The following is a 26,241-nucleotide window of genomic DNA, read 5'->3' on the forward strand; positions in this document are numbered from 1 at the left end:
ATCATAAGTTTGCTGGAAAATTACTTGCATGCTCTGGAATACGTGGACTGGAAATATATCCGTGTCTTTTACGAAATTATTAGTATTTTCTGGGAAACTACTCCGGTCTCTTGGAAAATCTGTGATGTCTGCTGGAAAATTACATATGATTCCTTGAAAAATTATATTGTTTACTGGAAAGTCATTGAAGCCAGCTGGAGAAAAAGTACTCATCTGAAAAATCAATTACATACACTGTTAAGTCACCTGTAATTAAGTCATCAGGTGAAATTGAATAACATAACCAAGAATGTCAACCTTAACCCCTACAGTACCATGACACGTTTTCATATTTATTCTGCTTACCATTTGGCGATTCAGAAGCTTCAGAAACTCATGTCGGGATTAAAAAGGTGAGAACTCTGGCCATAAATCTTCCGACCTCCATAGATCCTTCCTAATCACATCTAAATCATATCCAAAACTCATGGTAAAAATGCGTCCCAGTACTGAAGGGGTTAATCTTGACTTCACTACCAACAAATCCAATTAAGAGAAAAACAAAACACCTAAAAGGACAACCATCACTATCAGGAAAATTAACGGAAGATTCAACCAATTCCTAGCGTTCGTCAGGGATATGGAAATGGTGGTGGTGGTGGTGGTGGTAGAGGCGGCTGGTGGTGGGAAGAGGAGGGTGTGGGAAAGACGGGCCATTTAGAGTGGATGGGGAATTCCACTTGGAGTTAAGGGAAGGGAACGCATTTGAGGGTTACGAGTGGACCAGCTGGCGCGTTTTAGACCCTTAGATCCCTGGGGACGTGGCGCTGTGTGACGGAGCTGACGGAGGGAAGGAGGAGGAAGGAGGGAAGAAGGAGGAGGAAAGGGATGTGTTTAAGAAGCATTACCAAATCAAGAGAGAAAGTGGCTAAATGATATGAGTGGAGAGAGAGAGAGAGAGAGAGAGAGAGAGAGAGAACTAACATCTGACGCTCATTTCTACTCGTCGCATCACGTCGCACTTCAACTTGGCATCAGTTTTGCCTGACCGTCTCTTGCAAGTCTTGAAGAGCGCGCTGGAACGAAACATGATTCCAGGGTCTGCGGGAGGCGCCTCTGTGGACCGTATCAAACTAGATTGGAGGGGCCCGAGGTAAGACCCACCATCAAGGACCCGACTACTTACTTTCACGAGGCAAATTGAAGGGTTGTTGCCGGATGCTCGCTGGAGATGGCAACCTGCCCTTAGACAGCGACGAAAAGATTAGATTCGCGATGAATAGTGATGAGGGGAAAGTCTCCTGATAACACTGCTGGGGAAAAGTTTACATGCTGCTGGTTTTATACGTGAAAAGTTCGTCGTAGCATCCGTGTCCTCGTTTGGTAGAAATTAGATTCACGGGAAATGATGATGGAAAGACTTTTAACTATTTCACGACGATGCGAAATTGTCAAAAGCACCAGAATTATCGCATGTAATCTTTATTAATGTGTACAAGAAAGAATTGTATTAAAAAAAGGTATATTTGGCATTTTCTACCCAGTTTGAAGGTTAGAAGCTGTAGAACAAGTAAAGATATGTCAGAGTGATTAGTAATTAAGGAAATGCTCTAAATACCAGTCAAGGTTTAAACTGTTTGTAAAGAAAGCTAACACTGCGAATTTTAACTTTATCCTTATTTCGTTAATGCCCTTCTGGTATTATGTATGATAAGGAAAAAAAACACTAAATATAAAGATATAAAGCATTACGAAATACATAGACATGAAACCACCTTATAACAATTCATGCCCTTCTGATTTTTTATTCAGTCTGGTGAGAAAACCCAAAAGACTAAAATGAAAGGAAAGTAAAGGCAAAGGGCAATGTAGGAAGAAGCCCAGGAAATGAAAAGGAGAGAAGCTGCTGGAGGAGGAGTAAGCCTTGATTCCCTAGCCACGCCTCGCCTTTCCTCTCCTCTTCGGAAGGAACCTCGTCTACATAAGCTTCTTTCTCCCTTATCCAATTCATGTATTCATAGCTGCATGCAAATCTAATTGAGTATCGAACTGACTCCGCCGCGGCGAAGACCCAAATGATTAAACCGAGGACCAAACTGGAGGGGACTGTGAAAACCTGACGCTGGGACTAGATCAGGAAGGGAAAGGCTAAGGCGGGGATAGGGGAAGGAAGCAGCACGGAAAACAGAATTTGTAGAGGAGGAAGGTGTAGAACGAAGGGAAGGGAAGGGAAGGGTGGTTGATACTAAAAGAAAGATTGTTGAAGAAAATAAAAACGAAAAGGAACAAGGGGAAGGACAAATGTTGACAGAGCAAAGAAAGAAAGCAGAAAGTCTAACAAGATTAAGAGAAAAAGAATAGGACGAGAAGAACGAAAGGCAAGGGAGGCGCACAGGAAGGAAATAATATATAAAACAATGCAACAAGATCAAGAAGGGGAGAAATGGAGGAGGCGCAGAGAAACTGAGGAACAGAGAGGTGGACTAAAGACAAAAGGGAGAGGTGAGGGAGTGATGAAGCAAAGAACCAGAGATAACAAGTCGAGAAGAGCAAAGGGAAAGGGAAGAAAAGGATGAGGAAAGCTTTGAGGAAGGAAGTGGCGGAGGGAACAAGACGAGAAGAAGAACAAGGGAAGGGGAAGAAACTGAACAAAAGCGGGAAGTTAGAGAAACAAAGATAGCAAAACATGAACTAAAAGCAAAAGAAAAGAGAGGAATGAGAGAGAGATAATATAGAAAACGTGAAATATGATATACATTTATTTCAAAGAGAAATGAAAATGGAAATACTGCAAAACATGTGGAGCAGAGGCGAAAGATGTGCTGGGGGGAGGCAAACAATCCACGTGAGGGAGGTCAACTCTTCCACCTGATTGAGACTCCCCAGTAACTTGACCCACACTCGCCAGGTGATGGATGACTCCAAGGCGAGGCACTGATGCTGACTTGTGGCTTCGAATCTCTCTCTTCCGCCTGAGTCTCTCGATCACAGCAAGTATGATTTCTCGAAGACTCTCCAACTTTCCTTTTGATCTGCTGTTTGAAGTTATGGATAAAGTTTAACATCAAAAGAGACACATAGGACATCTGGGCCACTTTGAGCTTGAAGGAAGGAAGCTGCTCGAAGTTAAATGAAGTGGAAGTGAACATATGTGTGTCTCTTAGTAAGATTATGTGTGACTTTCACCAGCCGTTCTTAAGAGTTGGTGTCACACTGAAGATTTACGTGAGCGACAGGAATTTAGGAATATAAAGTGCTAACAGTGTTCAATAAGTCTTAGAGTGATCTCCGCGCAATTACATACATACATACATACGTAAATACATATAAATACATACATACATACATACATACATACATACATACATTCTCGTGCATACATTCTTATATATAATACCTACACGGAAAAAAATTTAACTAATTCACACACACACACACACACACACACACACACACACACACACACACACACACACACACACACACACACACACACACACACACACACACACACACTTCTCATCCACCACAGCAAATAAATCATAAATAAATCGCAAACTTGTAATCATCTGAGGATCTTCGACTGTGGAATAGCGGGAGGAACATTTAATTTACGAAAGGTTTGGATATTTGAGACATGTCTGTTAATCTGTCTTTCTATCTATGTATCTATTTATCTATGTACCTATCTATCTTTCAATCAATCTGTCTACCCATGTTTCTTTATAATCATTCCCATTTTCGTTACCTCCTCTCCTTATTCTATTTTTATTTACCTATCTATATATCTACGTATCCAACTATCTATCTATCTACCTATCAGTCTATCTATCTATCTACCTATCTATTTATATTTTCATCTATTTACCCATTTATCCACTTACTCATTTGTCTATCTATCTATTTATCTATTTATTTGTCTGTCTGTCTGTGTGTCTGTCTGTTTATCCATCTATCCATATATGTATCCATCTTAACTATCTATCTATCTATCTATTATATTCCTCTACATCTATCTATCTCATTTTCGTGTTTTTGTGTGTCTAGATGCCAACCAAGTGCTATAGACTCGAAAAATAATGTCTTTCTTATTAACTCAACCACCCTCACAAAAATAGATATGGGGAGTTTCAATTTTTTTTCTCATTGACGTCTTTCTAATCTTTTATTCTTAACTTAAAGAAAAATTTTACTATATTATCAGATTTTTTAATTTTCTTTTATGTAATTTTCATTTTTTTCCTTCATTGTCTATCTTTTTCTACGGTACAGCATATTTCTTTTACTTCTTCCTCCTTTTCTTATTTTTCTCTCTCGCGTGCACTTTTTTTTTACTATTTAACTCTTTCTTTTTCTTTATCATACCTTCCTATTCCTTCATCTTTCGTATTTTTCCCTCTTTACTTTTTTCTCTCTTCCAATAATTATACACCTTCATCTTTTTTATACCTACGTAAGGAACTTCTATATTTCCTGCCATTTTTATTTCGATCTCTCTCTTTTCTGTACGTATTTGTCTATGTATCTATCTATCTATCTATCTATGTACCTGTCTATCTATGTATCTTTTAATCAATCTCTCTACCTCATCTTTCTTTATAATCATTCTATTTTCGTTTCCTCTTCTCCTTATTTAGCGCAAGTCCTGTTTTCTCATACTTTCCCCTTTCTACTACACTTTTATTCGTCCTCCTGCGTGACTCGCCCGCCCCTTCCTGGCCCCGTCTAGGCAGCGAGGAGCCTTAATGAGGGGCGACACCTGGAAATAACAGCAGGTACAAGCAATTACGTGGACCCACAAAGATGTAGTGTTGTTTTCGTCGCTCGTAATGAGTTCTAAGTTTGTGAAATAGTTAACTGAAGTGAATATTTTATGGTTTTCTTCGGGAATTTCTTTTTTTTTTTTTTTTAAGCCTTTTTTTAATTCATGTGAGTTATTGGTTGTGTTTGTTTTGTCTTTGTTTGTTTTGAGTCACGTGTTATGATTTGCTTTACTTTATAAAAAATATAGTTTATGATTTTACGACTTTTTTTTTATTTCTATTTATTCGTTTATTTTTCATTTGTTTTATTTGTTTTTGTCTCGTAGCGGAAATAAGTGATTACATTTTTCTTGCCTGTATGGTTTTTTTTCTGTCCTTTACAAGAAATCTAGTTTATGATTTTGTGATTTCCTTTCTTTTAGTTTTTTTTTCATGTTGTCGAATGTAATAATTGAAATGAGTGGAGCATTTTTGTGTGTCTGTATGATTAAATTTTTATTAATACATTTGGTTATGCATTACAATTTCAGGAAGTTATAAATAAGTTTCCATATCAGGGGTCTATTTTTTCAGTAATGCATATGTGAAATTTCAATGTGAATTTAGTATGACCATGTGTTTATTGGAGCGAATTCATTTTTTCTATTTACTATTTCAGGCAATATACAAAACAATGTTGTTTAACTCCAAACAAAAAACATTAATGGTGAATGTATTTCCGCTCAAAAAGTGTTTAATATCATAGAGATTTTTGCTCTCTCTCTCTCTCTCTCTCTCTCTCTCTCTCTCTCTCTCTCTCTCTCTCTCTCTCTCTCTCTCTCTCTCTCTCTCTCTCTCTCTCTCTCTCTCTCTCTCTCTCTCTCTCTCTCTCTCTCTCTCTCTCTCTCACACACACACACACACACACACACACACACACACACACACACACACACACACACACACACACACACACACACACACACACACACACACACACACACACAGAGAGAGAGAGAGAGAGAGAGAAAATACTAAATACTGTAGCAGATGAAAGAAATATTACTGGCACGGGGGGGAAAGATGGTTACTAACATCAGCAGGACAGTAAGAAAAAAAAAAAAAACACGCGATAATAAACATGAAGACATTGAGTAGGAATTTGAGTCCAGCTGTGTATACCTGGAGGGAACAGTAATTAAAGGTGTTGCCTGGAGAGAGAGAGAGAGAGAGAGAGAGAGAGAAAAAAAACAGACAAAAAATTCTCTCTCTCTCTCTCTCTCTCTCTCTCTCTCTCTCTCTCTCTCTCTCTCTCTCTCTCTCTCTCTCTCTCTCTCTCTCTCTCTCTCTCTCTCTCTCTCTCTCTCTCTCTCTCTCTCTCTCTCTCTCTCTCTCTCTCTCTCTCTCTCTCTCTCTCTCTCTCTCTCTCTCTCTCTCCCTACGTCAAACACATTCACTGACTCACTCACTCACTTACTTTCAGGTAAATGCACACCCACTTTACGAGTATGTAATGAAGGGGGCAATGACCTGCTAAGAGAGAGAGAGAGAGAGAGAGAGAGAGAGAGAGGGGGATTTTCGCTCGTTATAAGAAAATTGAATGTGATATCATTATAATGGAGAGAAAATGTTTTGAATGTTCTTGACGTAATTGTTTCCGATTCTTCTCCATTGTTCCATTTTTCGTTGTTTTATCATTTTTTTCTCATTCTATCGTTCGTTGTATTAGTGTTATGGATTTTTTTTTTTTTTTCATATTTAACAAGCACAGAATCTTCATTGAACATCGTGACGTATTGAATCATTACTAATCTGATGTGTAATGGTAGTGGAACAGTCTCTCTCTCTCTCTCTCTCTCTCTCTCTCTCTCTCTCTCTCTCTCTCTCTCTCTCTCTCTCTCTCTCTCTCTCTCTCTCTCTCTCTCTCTCTCTCTCTCTCTCTCTCTCTCTCTCTCTCTCTCTCTCTCTCTCTCTCTCTCTCTCTCTCTCTCTCTCTCTCTCTCTCTCTCTCTCTCTCTCTCTCTCTCTCTCTCTTTTTTTTTTTTTTTTTTATTTAAACAAAACTTAATACAAAGGAACATGTACCCAAAGGCGCACTGTCGTGTGCTACCTATTCTAAGGGTACTACAATCTATTTCTCTACAATATTTACAAGACTTAAAAATAGATAATATACAAGATGGTCAGCATGTAAATGGAGCACTATTCGTTTCACTTCACTAGCACTATTCACGCACTGCACTACACTGAGTGTCACGTCACAAAGAGTGTCAGAGGAGTTGGCAGTGTCTGTCTCCACTTATGTGCCATCAGTTTGACACTGTGTGTGTTCATCTCCTGGACGTGAGGCACCGCGGCCGTGAACAAGTTCCACATCCTGGAGACGCGTCCTGCGAAGGTGCGTTGATGCTGACACCCGTGGGATCGCGGCACCTCTACGGCGTCACCACCATTGAGCACCGTTCTCGTGCTCCGTGCGGTGACTCTTAGAGGATGACGCAGCCCTGCCAGATGTGGCACTCTTTGCACCTGTGCCTTATGGAACACTACGATCGCCGCCACGTCTCTGCGGTGTTCCAGTGAATCAAGGGGACGCTCAGGCTCTGGGTGAGGTGGTAGTGCAGCATCTACTAGCCGTATGGCGCGGCGTTGGATGCTGTCCAGTCTCCTTCTGTGTGTGGCGGCACAGGACATCCAGGAGAGAGCTGCGTATTCAAGGTGGGGCCGCACCTGTGCCTTGTACAGCAGCAGTCTCCCCTTCCTGTCGAGGAAACTGGCGATCCTTCTGAGAGCGGAGATCCTGTGAGAGGCTTTCTTGGCAATGGTTTTGACATGCCTGTCAAACCTCAGCCCTCGATCCACCTCCACTCCAAGTATCTTGACGTCATCTTGGAGTGGGAGAGCAGCAACGCCAAAGACAACTTTCCTGCCATTGCTGCCATGGCGGCTGGGGACCGAGAGACAACCATTGCTTGTGTCTTCTCCGGCGCGAATGTCACTTGCCAGCGAGCACCCACTCCTTTATCACTCGTAGCTGCTGATTGATGGCCTCAGCAGCCCGCCCACTGTCCTGGCGTGGATAGGTATAGGAGAGGGTGCAGTCATCAGCATAGGCCATGACTCCTGGCAGTAGCTGGAGAAGATCATCCACGTAGATATTCCACAGGAGTGGGCCAAGAATTGAACCCTGTGGCACTGATGCCTCCACAGGCAGGGACTCAGATGTTTGCCCGTTGACAACCACCTTGAGGCTTCTGTCCTGCAGGTAATTTCCCAAGAGTCGTAGCAAGCCACCCTGGATGCCTTTAGCACGAAGCTTTTCTAGTAATCCGTTGTGCCATACTTTATCAAAAGCTCCTGCTATGTCCAAAGCAACCACTATAGTGTCCTTGCCGTCGTCGAGGGCGTCCTGCCAATGCCTGGTGAGAAGCATCATTAGGTCGGAGGTTGACCTTCCAGGTCTGAACCCAAACTGTTGGTCTGAGAGGAGGGCATTGTCCTTGAGATGGCTACACACCACCTCTGCCACGACCCTCTCAAACACTTTACCCACCACTGACAACAGGGATATGGGTCTGTAGTTTTTGGGTCCGTCCTGGAGCTTTTTGTGTGCAGGAACTACTCGAGCCTCCTTCCACACTGAAGGCCAGACGTTTTCCCGTACACAAGTTGTGAACTTGGGTGAGAGGGGCAGCCAGTTCCTGGGAGCATCGCTTCAGCAGGTGCGGGCTGATGTCATCAGGGCCGGTGGCTTTCTGTGTGTCCAGCCCCGCAATAATCGCTTCACCTGCTGATGCGTCACCTCCACCATGGTGACAGTCTTCTCACATTGCTGGACCAGCTGAGGCGGTGGCTGCTGTGGATTCCCGACCTTCATTTTTCCAGCAAACAAGGAAGCCAGCAACTGTGCCCTCTCCTTACTGCTGGTGGCGACAGTACCGTCCTGCTTGCTGAGGGAGGGATGGATTCTTGGTGGCCAGTTCCTTGTTTGTCCTTAACAAGAGACCACCAAGTTTTGTTTCCTACGCCAGTGCCACACAGTTTCCGGCGCAGGCTTTCCTCCCACTTTTTTAAGGCCCACTTGCTGGTTACCACCATCCTCCTGCATGCAGCCCTGTGCAGGTCCTTGTTGCGCCGAGTCGGGTTCCTCTTGTAGCGGAGCCAGGCAGCATACTTTGCCTCGGCAGCAACACGGCAACGGTAGCCAAACCATGGCTGATCCGTCGATCTGGTGGTGTATTCCCTGTGTGGGACGTGGCGTCTCTGGAGGGCGAGAAGGTGAGAGGTGAGTGCAAGTGCTTCACTCTCTGCTCCTCCCTGTAGCAGAGTGGCCCATGGGGTGTGGGTCAGGTCGCGGCGCAGGGAAGCCCAGTCTGCTTTGTTCCACAGCCAGATGGTGCGGGTGGTGGCCTCGTCCTGAGCCACGCCCACTTCCAGCTGTGTCAGTACAGCGTGATGGTCAGAGCTGCCCACGAGCCCCAGCTGATGACACTGAAGCTTGTCTTCCTGGTAGTCTGAGATGACAGGGTCTAATGTCCCTCCTCGTTCATGTGTGGGGAAGGTGACATGATCTGTCAGACCCTGCACCTCAGGAGATTCTCGTAGGCGTCTCTTTCCAGGTGGTGATTGAGATCCCCCACAATCAGCACGTGGCTGCAGCTGTGTGCCATCATCAGGTTGTCTAAGGTCTCAGTCAGGTACAGGAGTGAGTCAGGCCCTTGTCGCGGGGGGCGATACAGGGCACACAGCAGGAGGGCTGAGCGGTCTGCCAGCATTACTCGGAAGTACATCATCTCCATCATTGGAGGCGTGTCTATGTCGAGTAGCTGGGCCTGCATTCCTTCCTTGAAGCAGACAGCCACTCCACCTCCTGTTCGCTCCTGTCGGTCCCTCCTCACCCAGTGGGTGAAGCCCTGCATCCTGCCATACGTGGGCTCCACCTCACTGTTCAGCCATGTCTCGGTCACCACAACAACGTCTGCATTGTGTCGTTGCACACAGTTGTGGTATAAGTCTGCAAGGTTAGTCCGGAGACCACGGACGTTGCTAGAGACGACCTTTAGTTGGCGGCGGGGCAAGCTGGCTGTACCATGGTGAGGGATGGTAGTGAGCGAGGCCTGCTAGTCCGAGGTGGTGGTTAGGGTCCGCGGCCGACTGCTGGTACTGGTGAAGAGGAGTGGTCCACTGCCGCCCCTGGTTCTGATTCCAGATACCAGGCTGAGGAAGGAGTGGGCGAGGTTGTGGCAAGGACTGAAATGAAGTGAGGGGGTGGGCGGGCTGAGGCGCTGCAGGTGGGAAGGGTGTGGCTGTGTATCTTTCCACCGTAAGAAGCCGCTGTAGGAGACGCTCCTGACGTAAATCTCTCTCTCTCTCTCTCTCTCTCTCTCTCTCTCTCTCTCTCTCTCTCTCTCTCTCTCTCTCTCTCTCTCTCTCTCTCTCTCTCTCTCTCTCTCTCTCTCTCTCTCTCTCTCTCTCTCTCTCTCTCTCTCTCTCTCTCTCTCTCTCTCTCTCTCTCTCTCTCTCTCTCTCTCTCTCTCTCTCTCTCTCTCTCTCTCTCTCTCTCTCTCTCTCTCTCTCTCTCTCTCTCTCTCTCTCTCTCTCTCTCTCTCTCTCTCTCTCTCTCTCTCTCTCTCTCTCTCTCTCTCTCTCTCTCTCTCTCTCTCTCTCTCTCTCTCTCTCTCTCTCTCTCTCTCTCTCTCTCTCTCTCTCTCTCTCTCTCTCTCTCTCTCTCTCTCTCTCTCTTCTCTCTCTCTCTCTCTCTCTCTCTCTCTCTCTCTCTCTCTCTCTCTCTCTCTCTCTCTCTCTCTCTCTCTCTCTCTCTCTCTCTCTCTCTCTCTCTCTCTCTCTCTCTCTCTCTCTCTGGTTCACATTCCTCATCCGTCTTGTATCCATTTACTGACACGCTTCCCTCTTTCCTTTTCATTCCATATTTCCACCTCTTCCGCCTCGCCTCCACTCGTGTGCATTCCTCGCCACTCCCTTTTGTTTCCATCTTCACCTTTCTCCATTTCTGTCACAACATTTTCCCTTTTTGCTGTTTCCCCTCTCCTGTTTTCCTTTCCCTCCTAGTTCTCCTCCTGGCTTCCCTCCAATTTATCCTTTTCTTTTTCCTGATGTTCTTTTTTTTCTATATGTTTCAGTATTTCTGATATTACGATTTTTTTGTGTTTTTTTCAATTTAAATGTTGTAGTTATTTTTATCTTTTTTTGTAATGCAATCGTTTGTTGTTCTTTTTTTCTTTTTTTTCTGATATCTTTGTTTATTTTTACTTTTTTTGTCCTTTCATATATTTTAACCATTTTTAGTTATTATTTTATCACTTTCCTTTATTATATTTGTTTTGATTTCTCATTAGTCTTCTTTTTTCTCATTTTCAATACATTCTTTCACTATTCTCTTTTTTTATCTTATTTTTTTTATATTTAACTATTTTTCGTTTAATTCTGAACTGCTTATCATTCTTTTTTTTTTTTTTGGCCTTTCGCTGTATTATCTTTATCTTCATTTCACTTTTTGTCACCCCTTTAAATATTTTTTCCCCGTTCTTTTCCAATTTTCTTCACTTTAGCCCTTTTACCAATACTTTTCAACATTCTTTTTTCTCTCATTTTTAGCTTTCGCAGTTTCCCCATTCAATTTGCACCTCCATTTTCTCACGTGCTCGAGTGCAGTCAATGGAAAGGTCTATAAAAGGTATCCTGAGGCCCCCAATCCTAGTGTCATCCCGCCCTCTCTTGTAAAGTCACGCCTTCCCATGACATTGAAGCCCGCGTCTGCCTCGATCATCCTGGAAATAAAATTGCTGTAGTATTTTATTTTTTTCCCAGAATGATGTAGGAAATAGAGGGAAGTCATTTAGTTGAAGGTGAAGGGTGAATGTGTGTGTGTGTGTGTGTGTGTGTGTGTGTGTGTGTGTGTGTGTGTGTGTGTGTGTGTGTGTGTGTGTGTGTGTGAAGGGTGAATGTGAATGTGTGCGTGTGTGTGTGTGTGTGTGTGTGGTGGGGAGAGTGCATCTGCCGATCGGTCAATCTATTGCACGAACACACATATGCTCTCTCTCTCTCTCTCTCTCTCTCTCTCTCTCTCTCTCTCTCTCTCTCTCTCTCTCTCTCTCTCTCTCTCTCTCTCTCTCTCTCTCTCTCTCTCTCTCTCTCTCACACACACACACACACACACACACACACACACACACACACACACACACACACACACACACACACAGTTATGAGCCAAACAACACCACCATTAAGTAGGATCAATTTGTCTCACCTCGGCTCATTTGTTCGACGGGAGAAAAACAAAACACAAAAACAAGGAGACGGAGATGAATTAGTAACGCACTTCATGGTAGAATCTAATCCCCCATTAACTTGGTGATGAATTATCGAAGCTTCTACATTTTTTTTCTCTCTTTTTTCTTCCTTTTTCTTTTGCTTTTTTCCCCTTTTTTTTCTCTCTCTCTCTTCCGTAGTATTTTCCAGCATGATCCGGAAGAGAAATGTGAGTTTTTCTATTACCTTCTCCATTTCCATTATAGGATTGTTGTTTATTTTCTATTTTTTACTCTTATTTTCCTTTATGTAAGCGGAGGTCTGGCCAAGAGCAGCAAAAAAAATGAAAAATGAACATATTGAAAAGAAAGTGCTCGCATTTGTCGGAATAACTCAATTGCGTCTGTATAAAAATAATGATAACGACCACTTGAATGAATAGATTTATGTTATGGAGACTTCAAGTGGATGAAATACTTTGAAAATATGAGACTTGAGACTTTTAGAGTTTCAAAAGGATATAGAGAGAGAGAGATGAATTAAGAACGAGAAAAGGGAATGGAAAAAAATGGAGACTAATGCACTGATAAAAACAGGCCGAAAAGGAAAAAGGAATCATGATACCTCGCATAAATCAAACATACAACGATGTTTTATGTTCTCACTTCAGTTTGCGACGGCGTTGACACTAATGTAAAAAAAGTGCCTTACAGAATTAAACCCTTGAGTACCATGACGCGCTTCCATATTCATTCTGGTTCCTTTTTTGATGATTTTATAGAGCTTCAGAAATTTATGTTGGGAATAAAATAGTGAAGACTGTGGCTATTAATCTTCTGGCATCCATATACCTTTCCTAATGTCAATAAAATGGTCTAATCGTATACAGATTTCAAGGTAAAAATGTGTCCCAGTAGTGAAGGGATTAAAGGAGCATAGAAGTGTTACTGGAAATGGTATACCCTACATAAATAAACAATACAGAAACATTTACTGCAGCCATCGCTTCCTCCTGTTTGTGAGGGAGTAGAAGGAAAATGGAACACACTCACGCAGTTTGAAAGAAGCAGAGCAGGATTGTTACTAGAAATATTTAAAGGAGATTCCATTTTTCACTTTTTACTTCACTCTTCTCACCTGAAACTGAAAATTAAACTGAAAAAGTAAACTCAAATTAATCAAAATATAAATTGTTAAGTATAGAGTTATTAAACTATAGATTAATATGAGCTAAACACATTAAGGGTACGTAGACGAGGAGGAGGAGGAGGAGGAGGAGGAGGAGGAGGAGGAGGAGGAGGAGGAGGAGGAGGAGGAGAACAGAGAGTTAGAGCAACACGTGGAGCGAGGGAAGCAAGTGTCAATAAATAATCCGTAATTGATTGACGTAGAGATCAAAGAGGGAAGTTTGTCGAATGTTAACAGTCTGGCGAGATCAAATAGGGCGAGAGGGAAGAGAGTTCAATTATATGAGACAAAGAAAGGGGAATGAACGAAGGGAGGGAAACGGTGACGAAAGAAAAGGATCGAATAGTAATGCAGTAGTAGTAGTAGTAGTAGTAGTAGAAAGATAGTATTAATAGTAGTAGTAGCAGTTTAGGATTAGTATTCGTGACAACAACAGTAGCGATAGTAGTTATCATAGTAAATCGAGGCAAAAAAGAATAGTAATAACAGCACCAGTAGCAACACTATTAGTACTCCCGATAGCAATAGTAGTAGTAATAGTAGTTAAACCAGCAAGGAAAGCAACACAAAGGAAACACTTGATATTTTCCCTTTCAATTTTTCGTCCCCTGAGAAACTAGAAGGCCAGCGGGAAGGAGCGCGACAAAGGAATAGACTCCACTAACACAACAAATCCCAGGTCGAGCTGCGATTCAAACCATTCGTCTTAAGCCATATTTATACGGCCGCTACCTAGCTTTTGTGGCGCCCAGGTAGCATGTGGTAATTAGGTGCAACGTGTGATGTGTGGTGTGGGATGTGACCTCTCTAACCGCTACACCTTCAGGGACTTAGTGTACCTTAGATGTGGGAGAGAAAAATAGATGATATTGCCTGTTTTGATTGGGACGAGGGAGGGAAAGGAAAGAAAAGAAAGGAAGAAAACTAATATTGGTGAAGCTAAAGTAGGTGTGGTATCTTTACATAATAAGTTTCCAGGTGTTTGACAATGCTTGAGAAATTATAAAGAAGGGAGGTATTATTTTTTGGTTAAGGTTTTCGAGATTTATAAATGAAATATGTGTGAGAGAGAGAGAGAGAGAGAGAGAGAGAGAGAGAGAGAGAGAGAGAGAGAGAAACAGACAGACAGACAGACGGACAGACAGACAGATAGACAGACAGATAGATATCCAGACAGACAGACAGACAGACAGACAGAAACAGACAGACAGACAGACAAACAGACACACAGACAGACAGACAGACAGACAGAGAGAGAGAGAGAGAGAGAGAGAGAGAGAGAGAGAGAGAGAGAGAGAAAATGATATCAAAATACGTTATGGAAATTAAGACCACACTGGTGAACTCATTTAAAAAGAACAAAAGATAAATAACAGGAATGATTTTTCGTCTTCATGAAATAATTGGCGTATTCATTCCTTCATCATGAGATATTGAAACTGGGAAGCCAGGTAACAAATGAATAAAAAAATATGATTAAACTAAAAAAAAAAAATGAGGGAAGCTGCAACAAGCCATCAGACCTAAATTGAAATAAGGACGAATGTAAGCGAAATATAAGAACTTTACCCTTTACGCTATGATTTGTATTTATTTTCTTATAAAGCCATGAAATATATAAAATAGAAAAAAAAACATGATTCAAGAGAGAGGAAATATCAAAAACGCATAAATCATCCTTAGTGTTTCACATTTTAGCATTCAGATCCACTTTATACATTAAAATAAATAAAAACACATAACTCAAGAGAGGAGGAAATATCAAAACACATAAAACATCTTTAGAGTTTCACATTTTAGCATTCAGATCCACTTTAAACATTTTTATTTTTTACCTCACTGCATTTAAACTTGCATAAATCACTCGTGTTTATGAAGGAGTACACAGAAAACGTACTTAGAAACATTAGCACCAGCTCTGTAACCTGTCTCAACAAGTCACCTAGCTAAGCACTGCCCACCTGGTCATCAAACGAGAGCATGACTAATGTTTAATGTTTCTCTTGGGATTAAATGCGCACTTAGCTTGTCACTGGAGTGTGTTGAGGTGATGCTTGCCTCGTGTTTCATGGGGTCAGTGACTGTTTTCCGTAGAGTTGTTGCTGTTTTTTTTTTTTTTTTCTTTTTCTTCTCTCTTTTTCTTTTTCTTTCTTATTGTTGTTGTTGTTGTTGTTGTTGTTGTTGTTGTTGTTGTTGTTATTGTTCTTCATCTTCTTCTTCTTCTTCTTCTTCTTCTTCTTCTTCTTCTTCTTCTTCTTCTTCTTCTTCTTCTTCTTCTTCTTCTTCTTCTTCTTCTTCTTCTTCTTCTTTTCTTCTTCTCTTCTTCTTCTTCTTCTTCTTCTTCTTCTTCTTCTTCTTCTTCTTCTTCTTCTTCTTCTTCTTCTTCTTCTTCTTCTTCTTCTTCTTCTTCTTCTTCTTCTTCTTCTTCTTCTTCTTCTTCTTCTTCTTCTTCTTCTTCTTCTTCTTCTTCTTCTTCTTCTTCTTCTTCTTCTTCTTCTTCTTCTTCTTCTTCTTCTTCTTCTTCTTCTTCTTCTTCTTCTTCTTCTTCTTCTTCTTCTTGTGTGTGTGTGTGTGTGTGTGTGTGTGTGTGTGTGTGTGTGTGTGTGTGTGTGTGTGTGTGTGTGTGTGTGTGTGTGAATAATAAATAACGAGAGGATTGCCTGTTAAGAGCGTCGCAGCTGTTCCTGTATTGCTTATTAATTATTACTCACCTGTTTACTCGTCAAGGTGTGTTTTGTTCCCTTGTTTTGTGGTGGTGGTGGTGGTGGTGGTGGTGGTGGTAGTAGTATTAATGGTAATGGTGGTGGTGATGCTGGTTGTTGTGGTGGTAGTAATAGTGTTGATGAAACTTTAGGTACTTATTTTGAAGTTTATTTTACTGTCAATACTCGATCTTATTCCCATTATTATTCATTTTCACGTTTTTTTTTTTTTTTCGCTCTACTTTTTCTTGTTCTTTTCATCCTTTTTGTCTTTTTTTCTTCTACTTTTTTTTTTGTGTTCTTCTAATCTCAGTAATGGAGTTGTTAGCAGTAAGTCATTAGAGAGCTTTATAAACATATATAGACAGGTATGGTAAGGGGGAATGGTCACGTATGCTTTATAAAGAGACTGCCACGTGTAAGCTTGCTGGGTTCTCAATAGACTCCCTTAATCTCTTACCTTTGTTCGTAGCGACAATACTGATGAAAAAAATTGATTGTTCTATTAGTGGTGGTGGTGGTGGTGGTAATGGCAGTTTATTAATATTTTTCTACTTAATTCTGGCTAATTCTTTACTATTCTTTAAGGGAACCAGTATTTCAAGTGGGCCTTTTTTTAATATTTTGTTGCCCTTTCCTGGTTTCCCTTCTGCATAAAAAAAAAAATTCACATTACCACGAACAATTTTTTTTCCTCACCTGTTTATATGTTCTGCTAGAGGTGGTGGTTGTGGTGGTGATGGTGGTGATGGTGGTTGTGGTGATGGTGGTAGTGGTGATCAAAGTATTGGTAATGGTGGTAGTTAATCATTTTTTTCTCTCTCTTCACTAGTGATAATACTGGTGAAAATATTGACGATTCTGGTAGAAGTGGTGGTTGTGGTGGTTATGGTGATGGTGGTGATGGTGGTGGTAGTGGCTGTGGTGGTGATGGTGATGGTAGTGGTGGTGGTGGTGGTGGTGATCAAGGTATTGGTAATGGTGGTAATTTCTCTCTCTCTCTCTCTCTCTCTCTCTCTCTCTCTCTCTCTCTCTCTCTCTCTCTCTCTCTCTCTCTCTCTCTCTCTCTCTCTCTCTCTCTCTCTCTCATTACCAAGAGCAAATTTTTGGCACTTTCTTCTTTTATCGAGCAATGAGTTGGTTCCCGTTCCTAATTCTGAAAGCGAATCGGTATTGAAATAAAAATTAAGTCTGGGAGTGAAGCGAAAGAGAAAAAAGTGCTTTGTATGATTAGACTTCTTGTTGAATGAAAGTTTAAAGGCAAATCACATTACGTTGACGATTTTACTTTTTTCTCTCTCTCTCTTTTTCTCCCTTACTGTTTTTCTCTGTTCATTGTGCAGCAGAGTCAAGTTTGTGTTTTATTTTTCCATCCACAAGTTAACGCGTTTAATTAATTCTAATCCACCGTGTTTTGCTAAGACTAAACATATTACTTCTATATTTTTTTATCTCCTCGTCTTCCTCCTCCTCCTCCTCCTCCTCCTCCTCCTCCTCCTCCTCCTCTCATTATCTTTATTGTATCCCTTAGTGTCTCTTCTCTTCCCTAACAATCTCACTTTACATTATTTCTTATCTTAAACATCCACTCATCTCTCCTTCCTTTCCATCATTCCATCTCTTATCCACTTTTTCCTCATATCCTCGCAGTCTCAATCCATTCCTCTTTTCCTCCTCTTCTCTCCTCCTTCTGTTTTTTTTTTCTTTTATCTTTTCTTTCCTTCATTTATTCTCCTCCTCTCCACCTCCACCATTTCCTTCTGTTTCCTCCGTCTCTTCTTCTTTCTTGTTACATTCAAATTTTTCTCTTCTTCTGTCGTCTTTCCCCTCTCCTCTTCTCTCCTCAAGTCTTCCCTACATTTATTCCTCCTCTCCCTTCCTTCCTCCTGTTTTCTATCCGTCTTTTTCTTCCTTGTTCCATCTAAAACTCACTCTCTCCTATTTTTTCTTCCTTTCTTCTTTTTCCTTATATCCTCCAAGAACCATTTTTTCTTTTTGACATTTTCTCCCTCTCTTCCTCTTTTCTCCTATTTTCTCTCCTCTTCCTTTCACCTTCCTCTTCCAGCTGCCCTGTGTCCACCAAAAATGTCTCCTTTTCCCTCTGTTCCTCTTTTCTCCCTCTTCTTCCTCTCCTTTTCCTTGAATCTTCCTCTTCTCCATATCCTCTTTGTCCACTAAGAAGGTTTATTACTCATGTCCTTTTCCCTCTCTTCCTTTTTTTTCCCTCTTCTTCCTCTCCTCTTCCTTACATCTTCCTCTTCCTCCTGTTCTGTGTCCACCAAAAAGGTTTCTTATTCCTGTCCTTTTATCTCCTCTCTTCTCCTTTTCTCTCTCTTCTTCCACTCCTCTTCCTCGCATCTTCTTCTTCCTCCTGTCCTGTGTGTCTTCGTCTCTTCCTCTTCTTTGCTCCCTCTAAGTTTCAGAGTATTCGATTCCTTTGTATGCCGACCTTCCTTTCACCATCCATTCGCTCCATTTATCTCTCAAACACTGAGGATTCTGTTTCTCTTCTCCGCCTCTCTTCCTCCCAAACACGCTGGCCTCGTTCCTGTCTCCTCGTCTCCTTCTTGTTCCTTCTTTCTCATCTCTATCATTCGTTCGTCTTTTATTTTGGTTTGTTTTTCTTCTTTTATATCATATTTCATTTTCTGTTGTGTGAAATCCTCTCTCTCTCTCTCTCTCTCTCTCTCTCTCTCTCTCTCTCTCTCTCTCTCTCTCTCTCTCTCTCTCTCTCTCTCTCTCTCTCTCTCTCTCTCTCTCTCTCTCTCTCTCTCTCTCTCTCTCTCTCTCTCTCTCTCTCTCTCTCTCTCTCTCTCTCTCTCTCTCTCTCTCTCTCTCTCTCTCTCTCTCTCTCTCTCTCTCTCTCTCTCTCTCTCTCTCTCTCTCTCTTCTCTTTTATGTCTCCTCTCTCTCTTTCGTTTTCTGTCTCTTTTTATTTCAATCTTTTATTATCCTCCATTTCATCCTTTATTGATTTTTTGTAGTTTTATATTTAGCAGTTGTTTTGTAACGTCACTTTTTTTTCCTCCTAATCACTTCTTCGTCTATATTTTCTCTATTTTTCATTGTTTGTTTCCTTATTTGCCTTTATCTCTAATTACCGTCTTATTCTTTTAGTTTTATGAGTAATTCCTCGCTTTCCTCACCTTCCTTCCTTCCTTCTTAATGTGTATCTCATCCGCTTCTCCTTATCTCTTTTATCGCCCATTCGTCTCTTACTCAATTTTGATTAAAGGAATTAAGTTTTTGTGGTATTAATGTAACTCTTTTTCTCTCTTCTCTCAGCTCCTTTCTTGCTATCTTATCTCGTTTACTTTCTTATCCATTGTATTGTTCATTAATCTCTTCTTTGTTATCAAGAAACAATGAGTATTTGTTGTATTATGTCATTTTTTTGCTGATCATCTGTTCTTGCCCTTCTCCTCCTTGTTATTCGCTACTTTCTTTTTTCTCTCCTTAACCTTTCCTCAGTTTTTCAATACTAAGGAGTCATTCTGAATTATTGGTGTGGCTAAATTTTCCTTATTCTCTTTGCTTCATCCTTTCTTGTTGTATTTAATCTCTTCTTTATTTTGTTTCTTTTACTCTCCTTTCACTTTTTTTCATTGTTAATTAAACTGATTTAGTTTTGATTTATATTTGTTTTTTTTATATGGTATTTCTTCTTTTATCACCGAAAATATTAATGTTGTATGAATGGCACTTTTTTTTCTTTTTCTTTTCTTTTTCTTGTTCACTAATTTTATCTATTTATTCATTTTCATTTATTTATTTATTTTTTACATTAGCCTCTTCTCAATTTTGTGGTGCTAAGGGAATTTTGTATTTTCATTTTATCCTTGTATCTTTCCTTTCTGCACCACAACCTAACACTGAGTAAAGTTGACCTCAAAACGACTGACAGGGATACATTCTCTTTACCTTCCATTAACCTCCTTTCAGCTTCCTTGAACTAGAAGAATCACGCATTACGTATCAACGGTATATTTCTTTCCTGCACTGCATCTTGAACCTAACCAGCATTTGCCTCAAGACGATTCACAAGGATTCTTTTTCTCTATCTTCCAGTGCCAGTTCCGACAAGTGCATTCAGGCTAAGAGAATTACGTGGGTTTTTTTTTTCTTTCTCTCTCTCTCTTTCTTTCTCTCTCTCTCAGTACCATGACGCATTTCCTTATCTATTCTGGATACTATCTGGTGATTTTATACAGCTTCAGAAACTTATGTGGAGGATTAAGGTAATGAAGACTGTGGCCATTAATCTTCTTACCTTCATAGATCCTAACTAAGGTCAATAAAATGGTCTACTCGTCCACAAATCTCAAGGTAAAAATGTGCCCCAGTGTTGAGGGGGGATGATATTTTTGTACCTCATCCTCCTTCACCACAACCCACAACTCTGGGTAACGTGATTGTCAAGAGGATTTGCAGTTATCTTTTTCTCTGATCTTTTATTAACTTCCCTTTCTCTTTAACTAATTCACTGTATTTTTTTTTTTTTTTTTTTTTGCATATTTGCTCTTGAATGCGTCTTCAACAGCAACTTCCAAATTGCAATATATATACATTTTCATCCATTTCTTTTCTTCTTACAGGTGTTTATAAAAATTTCATACATTTAGTGCTGTAAGTTATTGCATGTGACATTAACCCCTTAAGTACTGGGACGCATTTTTACCAGGAGTTTTGGATATGATTAGACGATTTTACTTACATTAGGAAGGGTCTATGGAGGTCAGAAAATCAATGGCCAGAGTCTTCATTATTTCATTCCCCACATAAGTTTCCGGAGCTATATCAAATCACCACATAGTAAGCAGAATAAGTATGAAAATATGCCATGATACTGAAGAGGTTAAAATGGAAGAACTAAGGAAATTACGGACTTTTTCTTTATTGATTATATATTTTCTCTTTCCATAACAGAACCCTGAGTAACGTGAACCTCAAGACAATTCGCAACGACTCCTTCACACGTTACAGGGACACTCTCAATGATCTGTGAGTATGCAAACAATCTTTTCTATTTATTTTTTGTCGTCACCATAAAATTTTCCCTCCATTTTCCCATTTCTTCCTGTTCTCTCTCTATCCATTTTTTTATTTCATCTAACATCCGCTCTTTTCTCTTATTTTCTCTCCATTTTCCCTTTCCTATTGTTTTCTCTCTATCCTTTTCTTTTTATTTCATCTCAAACCTGCTTTTTCCTCTTATTTTCTCTCCATCTTTCCCTTTTCCTCTTGTTCTCTCTCTCTCAATCCTTTTTTTTTCATTTCATTTAAAACCCGCTCTTTTTCTTATTTTCCCTCCATCTTCCCCTTTTCCTCTTGTTTTCTTTCTATCATTTTTTTTTTCATCTAAAACTCTCTTTCTCCTCTTATTTTCTTCTTCTCCTCCTTTTTTTTCTTCATATCTTCCAAGAACCACTTTTTTTTCTTCATATCCTTTCCTCCTTCTCTTCCTCTTTTCTCTCCTCTTCTTGTTCTTCTTTTCCTTGCATCTTCCTCTTCCTCCTGCCCTCAATATGTATTTTTGTGCATTTATTTGTCTTTTCTTTTTATTTGGCCTTGTTTTTTTATTCATTTTCTTTTTTTCTCGCTTTTACTCTTTTTTTTTGTCTCGTTTTATTTACTTTCCTCTTTCTCTTTGGAATTTATTGTTTGCATTCTTTTTATCTTACTTTTTTTTTTGTATTTCCTACGCATTATTAATTTTCTTCACTTATATTGTGTCCATTCTCTCTCTCTCTCTCTCTCTCTCTCTCTCTCTGAATACATTAAATTTCTCTGTCTTTAATTCTTTACCTCTTTTCCTCACACTTTTCCCTACTTATTTTGCGATCCTTTACAGAAACCTTAAGCTTTTTATTTCCTGTTTCTGTAGCCTTATTCGATATCCTCTTTCTTCTCTGTCTTCTTTGTTGCTTCGATGACCTGGTTTACATATCTACGTTTTGCATCTTTATTTTGTCTTCCTCCGCTGAATGACTCAACTGTATCTTCTCCCGTCACAACAACAAGGTCACAGGGCGCCACTCTTCACTGAGGTCATGTATTGTAATGTATGTGTGTTATTCTGTCCTTAGCGCCACTGTTCTCACTCCATTGGGCAGATCAGGGCCACGTGCAACACCCAGACAACACCAATTTGAAACAGCGCGAAGGTATTGTCCACACGGCCTAGCGTAACAACAGACAACACTCTCTCTCTCTCTCTCTCTCTCTCTCTCTCTCTCTCTCTCTCTCTCTCTCTCTCTCTCTCTCTCTCTCAACACTCAGCGCAACACATCGCACCGCAGCATAATGGTTCCCCCAGTCTGAGTGTGACGACTTTTATGTTGCAGGGTGCTCGACAAGATGGGGGAGCTGAGCACTATTGAGGCCGGGGCTTTCAAAGGACTCAACCACCTCCGATCCATGTGAGTCACCTCCTCTCATCTATTCGTTTTCTATAAATAGTGTTCACGTTTTCTCTTTTTTTTTTACATATATTTTTTTTTTATCCACGTATTGTTTCTTTTTTTTATTCACGAGTTTTCTCCAATTCACTGTTCATGTTTTCTTTTGTCTTTTTTTATCTACGTTTCCCACATTGTACTAAATAAGAGTCTAGCATTAAGAAGTGTTGTTTCATCTTTTTTGCCTCCATTTTTCTCTATTTGCACTTCACCTCTTATTGTCTCTTTTAAGTGTGTTTTCTCTCTTTGCTATCTTCTAGTTGATAGTGTAAAGATAATGCTTCTCTTTAAATCAGCTTTTGTGAGGTGGTCATAATTTTTCTTGTTCTACTGAGCGTTGCACAAGTGTAGTGAATGTCAAGTCTTTGTTTCATACTTGGATACATTTCACCTAACACAAGAGACTAAATATTGCGAAAATATCTACCTTTTATTAGTAACTATCTGTAGAAGCTTTATTATTTCTTCCATCCTGGGAATATTTTTCTTTGTAAACATAAAAACATTTTTCCTTTTATAAGATACAACCGACACACGAGAATCGGAACATTTCATAACTTTCCTGGAATGAGAGAAATACTTGTTGACACTATGTTTAGTTCGACTCTTGAAATACCGCTTCTCCGGACTCCGAGGCTTTGCGAAGCTTACGAGGCTTCATGAAGCTTATGGTTCACTCAGGCATGGAGGCGAAGCGCAGCATATTGATAAGAGGAGAGAATGAATAATAAAATAAATAAATGGCCTAATACTCAAGACAGGGTGATGGCAAAAAAAAAAAAAGAAAGAAAGAAGAAAAAAAAAAAGGTTATTGAGAGCCTTCCACTGAGCTGCTCTTCTGTCTGTACCTCAAGCCACACTATTCCCTGCCAAGTGTTGTTATGTTCCTCTCCTTCACGAAGCCTTGAAAAGAGGTCAGTCAGGGAACTCTTTCAATAGCTGGAAATCCTTCATGTTTGCTCGTCTCTCAAGAGAAAGTCTATATCATTCTACCAGTCCTCAAATTATTGTTCTTCTACTGACTCTCACGTTCATATTCAGAAACCCTCTACTCTCTCAACATGACTGTTTCCCAAGGCCACAGAGATGACTGGTCGGGTTCTGAAGAGAGTATATCCTATCAATAACGCAGAAATCACCTAAATTAGTCACTACAGCCATTAAAACACCATGAAAAACCCGTGTACCTTTAACTAGAGCAACTAGAACATTCTAAATAGTGGAAGTGCGTCGTGGAAGTGTTCTAGAATAGGAACTTCACACACATGATACCAAGTCAACGTTTTAAAAGTTTACTGTATTTAAAGGCTTACGTGAATGGTATTTTCTCCTCTCTAGCAAAAGGTGGCTATGTATCTGACCAAACCTCAAATTATTACCCTCCCACTGACTCGCACACAAGCTACCAAGTGAACGTTTTACAGTTCTGGTATATTGGGGTGAATGCAAGTGGTATTTTCTTCTCCAAGCGAAAAGGTGTGTATATTAACTTATCAAACCTGAAAGTATTACCCTCCCACTGACTCACACACAAGATAGCAAGTGAACATTTTGGAAGTTTAGCATATTAAGGTCGACGCGAGCGGTATCAGAGGTGGCAAAGCTGCGTGGGCTGTGACGAGAGGCCCTTCTAACGAAAACCGACTGCACCGCCGCTAATTACTATCCGGTTGAGGAGCACTTGTGGGGAAACTCAAGGAAATTACAGCGCTAATCTCGGGTGTGTTCGCCGCCTGAAGGAGGGAACCGTGCGACTGATCTTGGTTATCAGGAATATTTGAGTGGTTAGTGCTCAGGTGGAGTGAAAGACGCCTTTCTCTGTGCCATTTTCTCCTTAGTATATTCCCCTTTGGATGATTTTTTCCCTCTGATATTTTTTTTTTTTTTTTTTGTCCTTGGTTGGCGTTTTCCCGTTTTACTTAATCCCGCTTGGACGTTGTTTTTTTTTATCACTTTTTTTTCTTTCTCTTTAGGATAGTTTCTCTTTTGATTTAATTCGTTCTGTGTATTTTTCCTACTTGATACATTTCTCATTAGATGTTTGCCATGCTTTTCAGTCTGTGTTGGATATTTTTCCCTCATAATATTCCTCATAAATCTAGTTAACTTAATTTAACTTATCTTGATTTAAACTAACATTATCTTATCTAACGCTATCTAACCAAACATAACCTAGCCTTACTTTCCCTTACCTAACCTATAATACCCTAACCTTACTAAACCTAACTTAATTCAACCTTAATGTATGTTACCTTACCTAACCTTACCTATCACAACATAATATACCCTTATCCTTCCTTACTTTACCTCACCTTACCTTATCTCACCTAATCTAACCTAACCTAACCTAACCTTACCTAACCTTACCTAACCTTACCTAACCTTACCTCACCTGCCATTACTTTACCTAACCTTACTTAACCTAACCTTACCTTACCTTACTTAACCTAACCTACCACAACATACCATAACCTAACCTTACCTAATTTAACAAGATAAACCATTAGCAGTTCCTTCAGGGGTAAAGCATCAAAACACTGTAAGTAATTTTGAAGGTGCCTTTGAACGGTCTCCTCGAGGGTCTGGCGTCTTTGGTGGGCTTCTTTTTCAATCCCTTTTTTTGTCTTCCTTAGTAGAAGCTCTTCCTAACATGAGAAAAAAATAAAGCAAAAAAAGAAAAACCTACTTCCTTCAGTCAGTTTCTCATTACCCTAACAGGATGCCGCTGTACCAACACTGGGGGATGTGCCTAGAGGGAAACAGACCTACTGAGAGTCTACCATAGTTTATAAGGGATATGACAAGGGTGGCGTAAATGAAATCCTCAATATCAGTAATTAATCCCTTTAATACTGGGACGCATTTTTACCATGATTTTGGGATATTATTACACTATTTTATTTCGATTAGGAATGTTCTATAGAGGTCAAAAGATTAATGGCCAGAGTCTTTGCTACTTTAATCCCCCACATAAGTCTCTGAAGCTATATAAAATCTCTAAATAGTAGCCAGATTGAATATGAAAACGTGGCATGGTACTGAAGGGGTTATAATAGAACCAGAAATAATGTGTCCAGTCTTCAAAAGCTGCTGGATTTAAGAGAGGTATAGAAAGGAATTAGATTTCAAATAGAGTGGCTGATGAATGGAATGGACTTGGTAATTAGGTAATCTGGTAATCTTTGGAACTCCCTACCCGCTTCTGCATTTAAGACTTCCTATGAGTTGACTTCATTTAAGAGGGAGGTTTTAAGACATTTTTCCATTTTTTTTTTTTTTTTTTTTTGGGTGTGGGAGGCTAACTCTCTCGGATTTACAAAAGGATTGGCAACTTAGTGAGCCTTTTTCCATTTTGTGTTGCTCTTGACCAGCTTTCCCCTCTAAAATAAGAAAAAAGGTTGTTTGTGGTGAGTCATTATGGAGCTTTAAAAGAAGACCGGATAAATTTATTGATCGTGGTGAGAGGTGGAAATAGGTTGGCATGTGTAGATCTGATGGTTTCTTGCGAATTTCCTTACGTTCTTATGTTTATACTATTATGGAATAAGACTAGTAAACATCCCTAGACATCACTACAGTACGTGTTTATCACAAGCTGTATCGCATCAAAGGGGGAAAATGTTCTAGGGGTAAGCGGTAAAGGGGAATGAAATCTAGGCTTCTTTCCCTTTCCCTATGACATGCCTCCTTCGTTTGTAAGAGAACAGATCAATGGAAAATACATAAAGTCGTGGTGTGTTGGGTCGGCGGGAACACAACACAACTCATTGGAATGCGTGTAAAAGTTTGCTGGATGTGTAAAATGTAATTCCGTATCACTGAGCTTGCAAAACAGGCGAGGCGGGAGTAACAATTATTTTTGCTAGTTTGTGAGGTATCGCAATGAATGCCGGGCACGCA

At 40.4% G+C, this 26,241-nt stretch overlaps 1 protein-coding gene across 1 annotated transcript in view; it reads left to right on the forward strand.

Annotated features, from left to right (window-relative positions):
* LOC123508584 overlaps positions 1 to 26,241 on the forward strand; it is a 183,184-nt gene that overhangs the window by 114,309 nt on the left and 42,634 nt on the right. Inside the window, 2 exon segments of the mRNA XM_045262355.1 lie at positions 20,810 to 20,884; positions 22,228 to 22,302. Of these exon segments, the coding sequence (XP_045118290.1) occupies positions 20,810 to 20,884; positions 22,228 to 22,302 (150 nt within the window).

The sequence above is a fragment of the Portunus trituberculatus genome, chromosome 25 (genome assembly GCF_017591435.1).
Source record: "Portunus trituberculatus isolate SZX2019 chromosome 25, ASM1759143v1, whole genome shotgun sequence".
Taxonomy (NCBI): Eukaryota; Metazoa; Arthropoda; class Malacostraca; order Decapoda; family Portunidae; genus Portunus; species Portunus trituberculatus.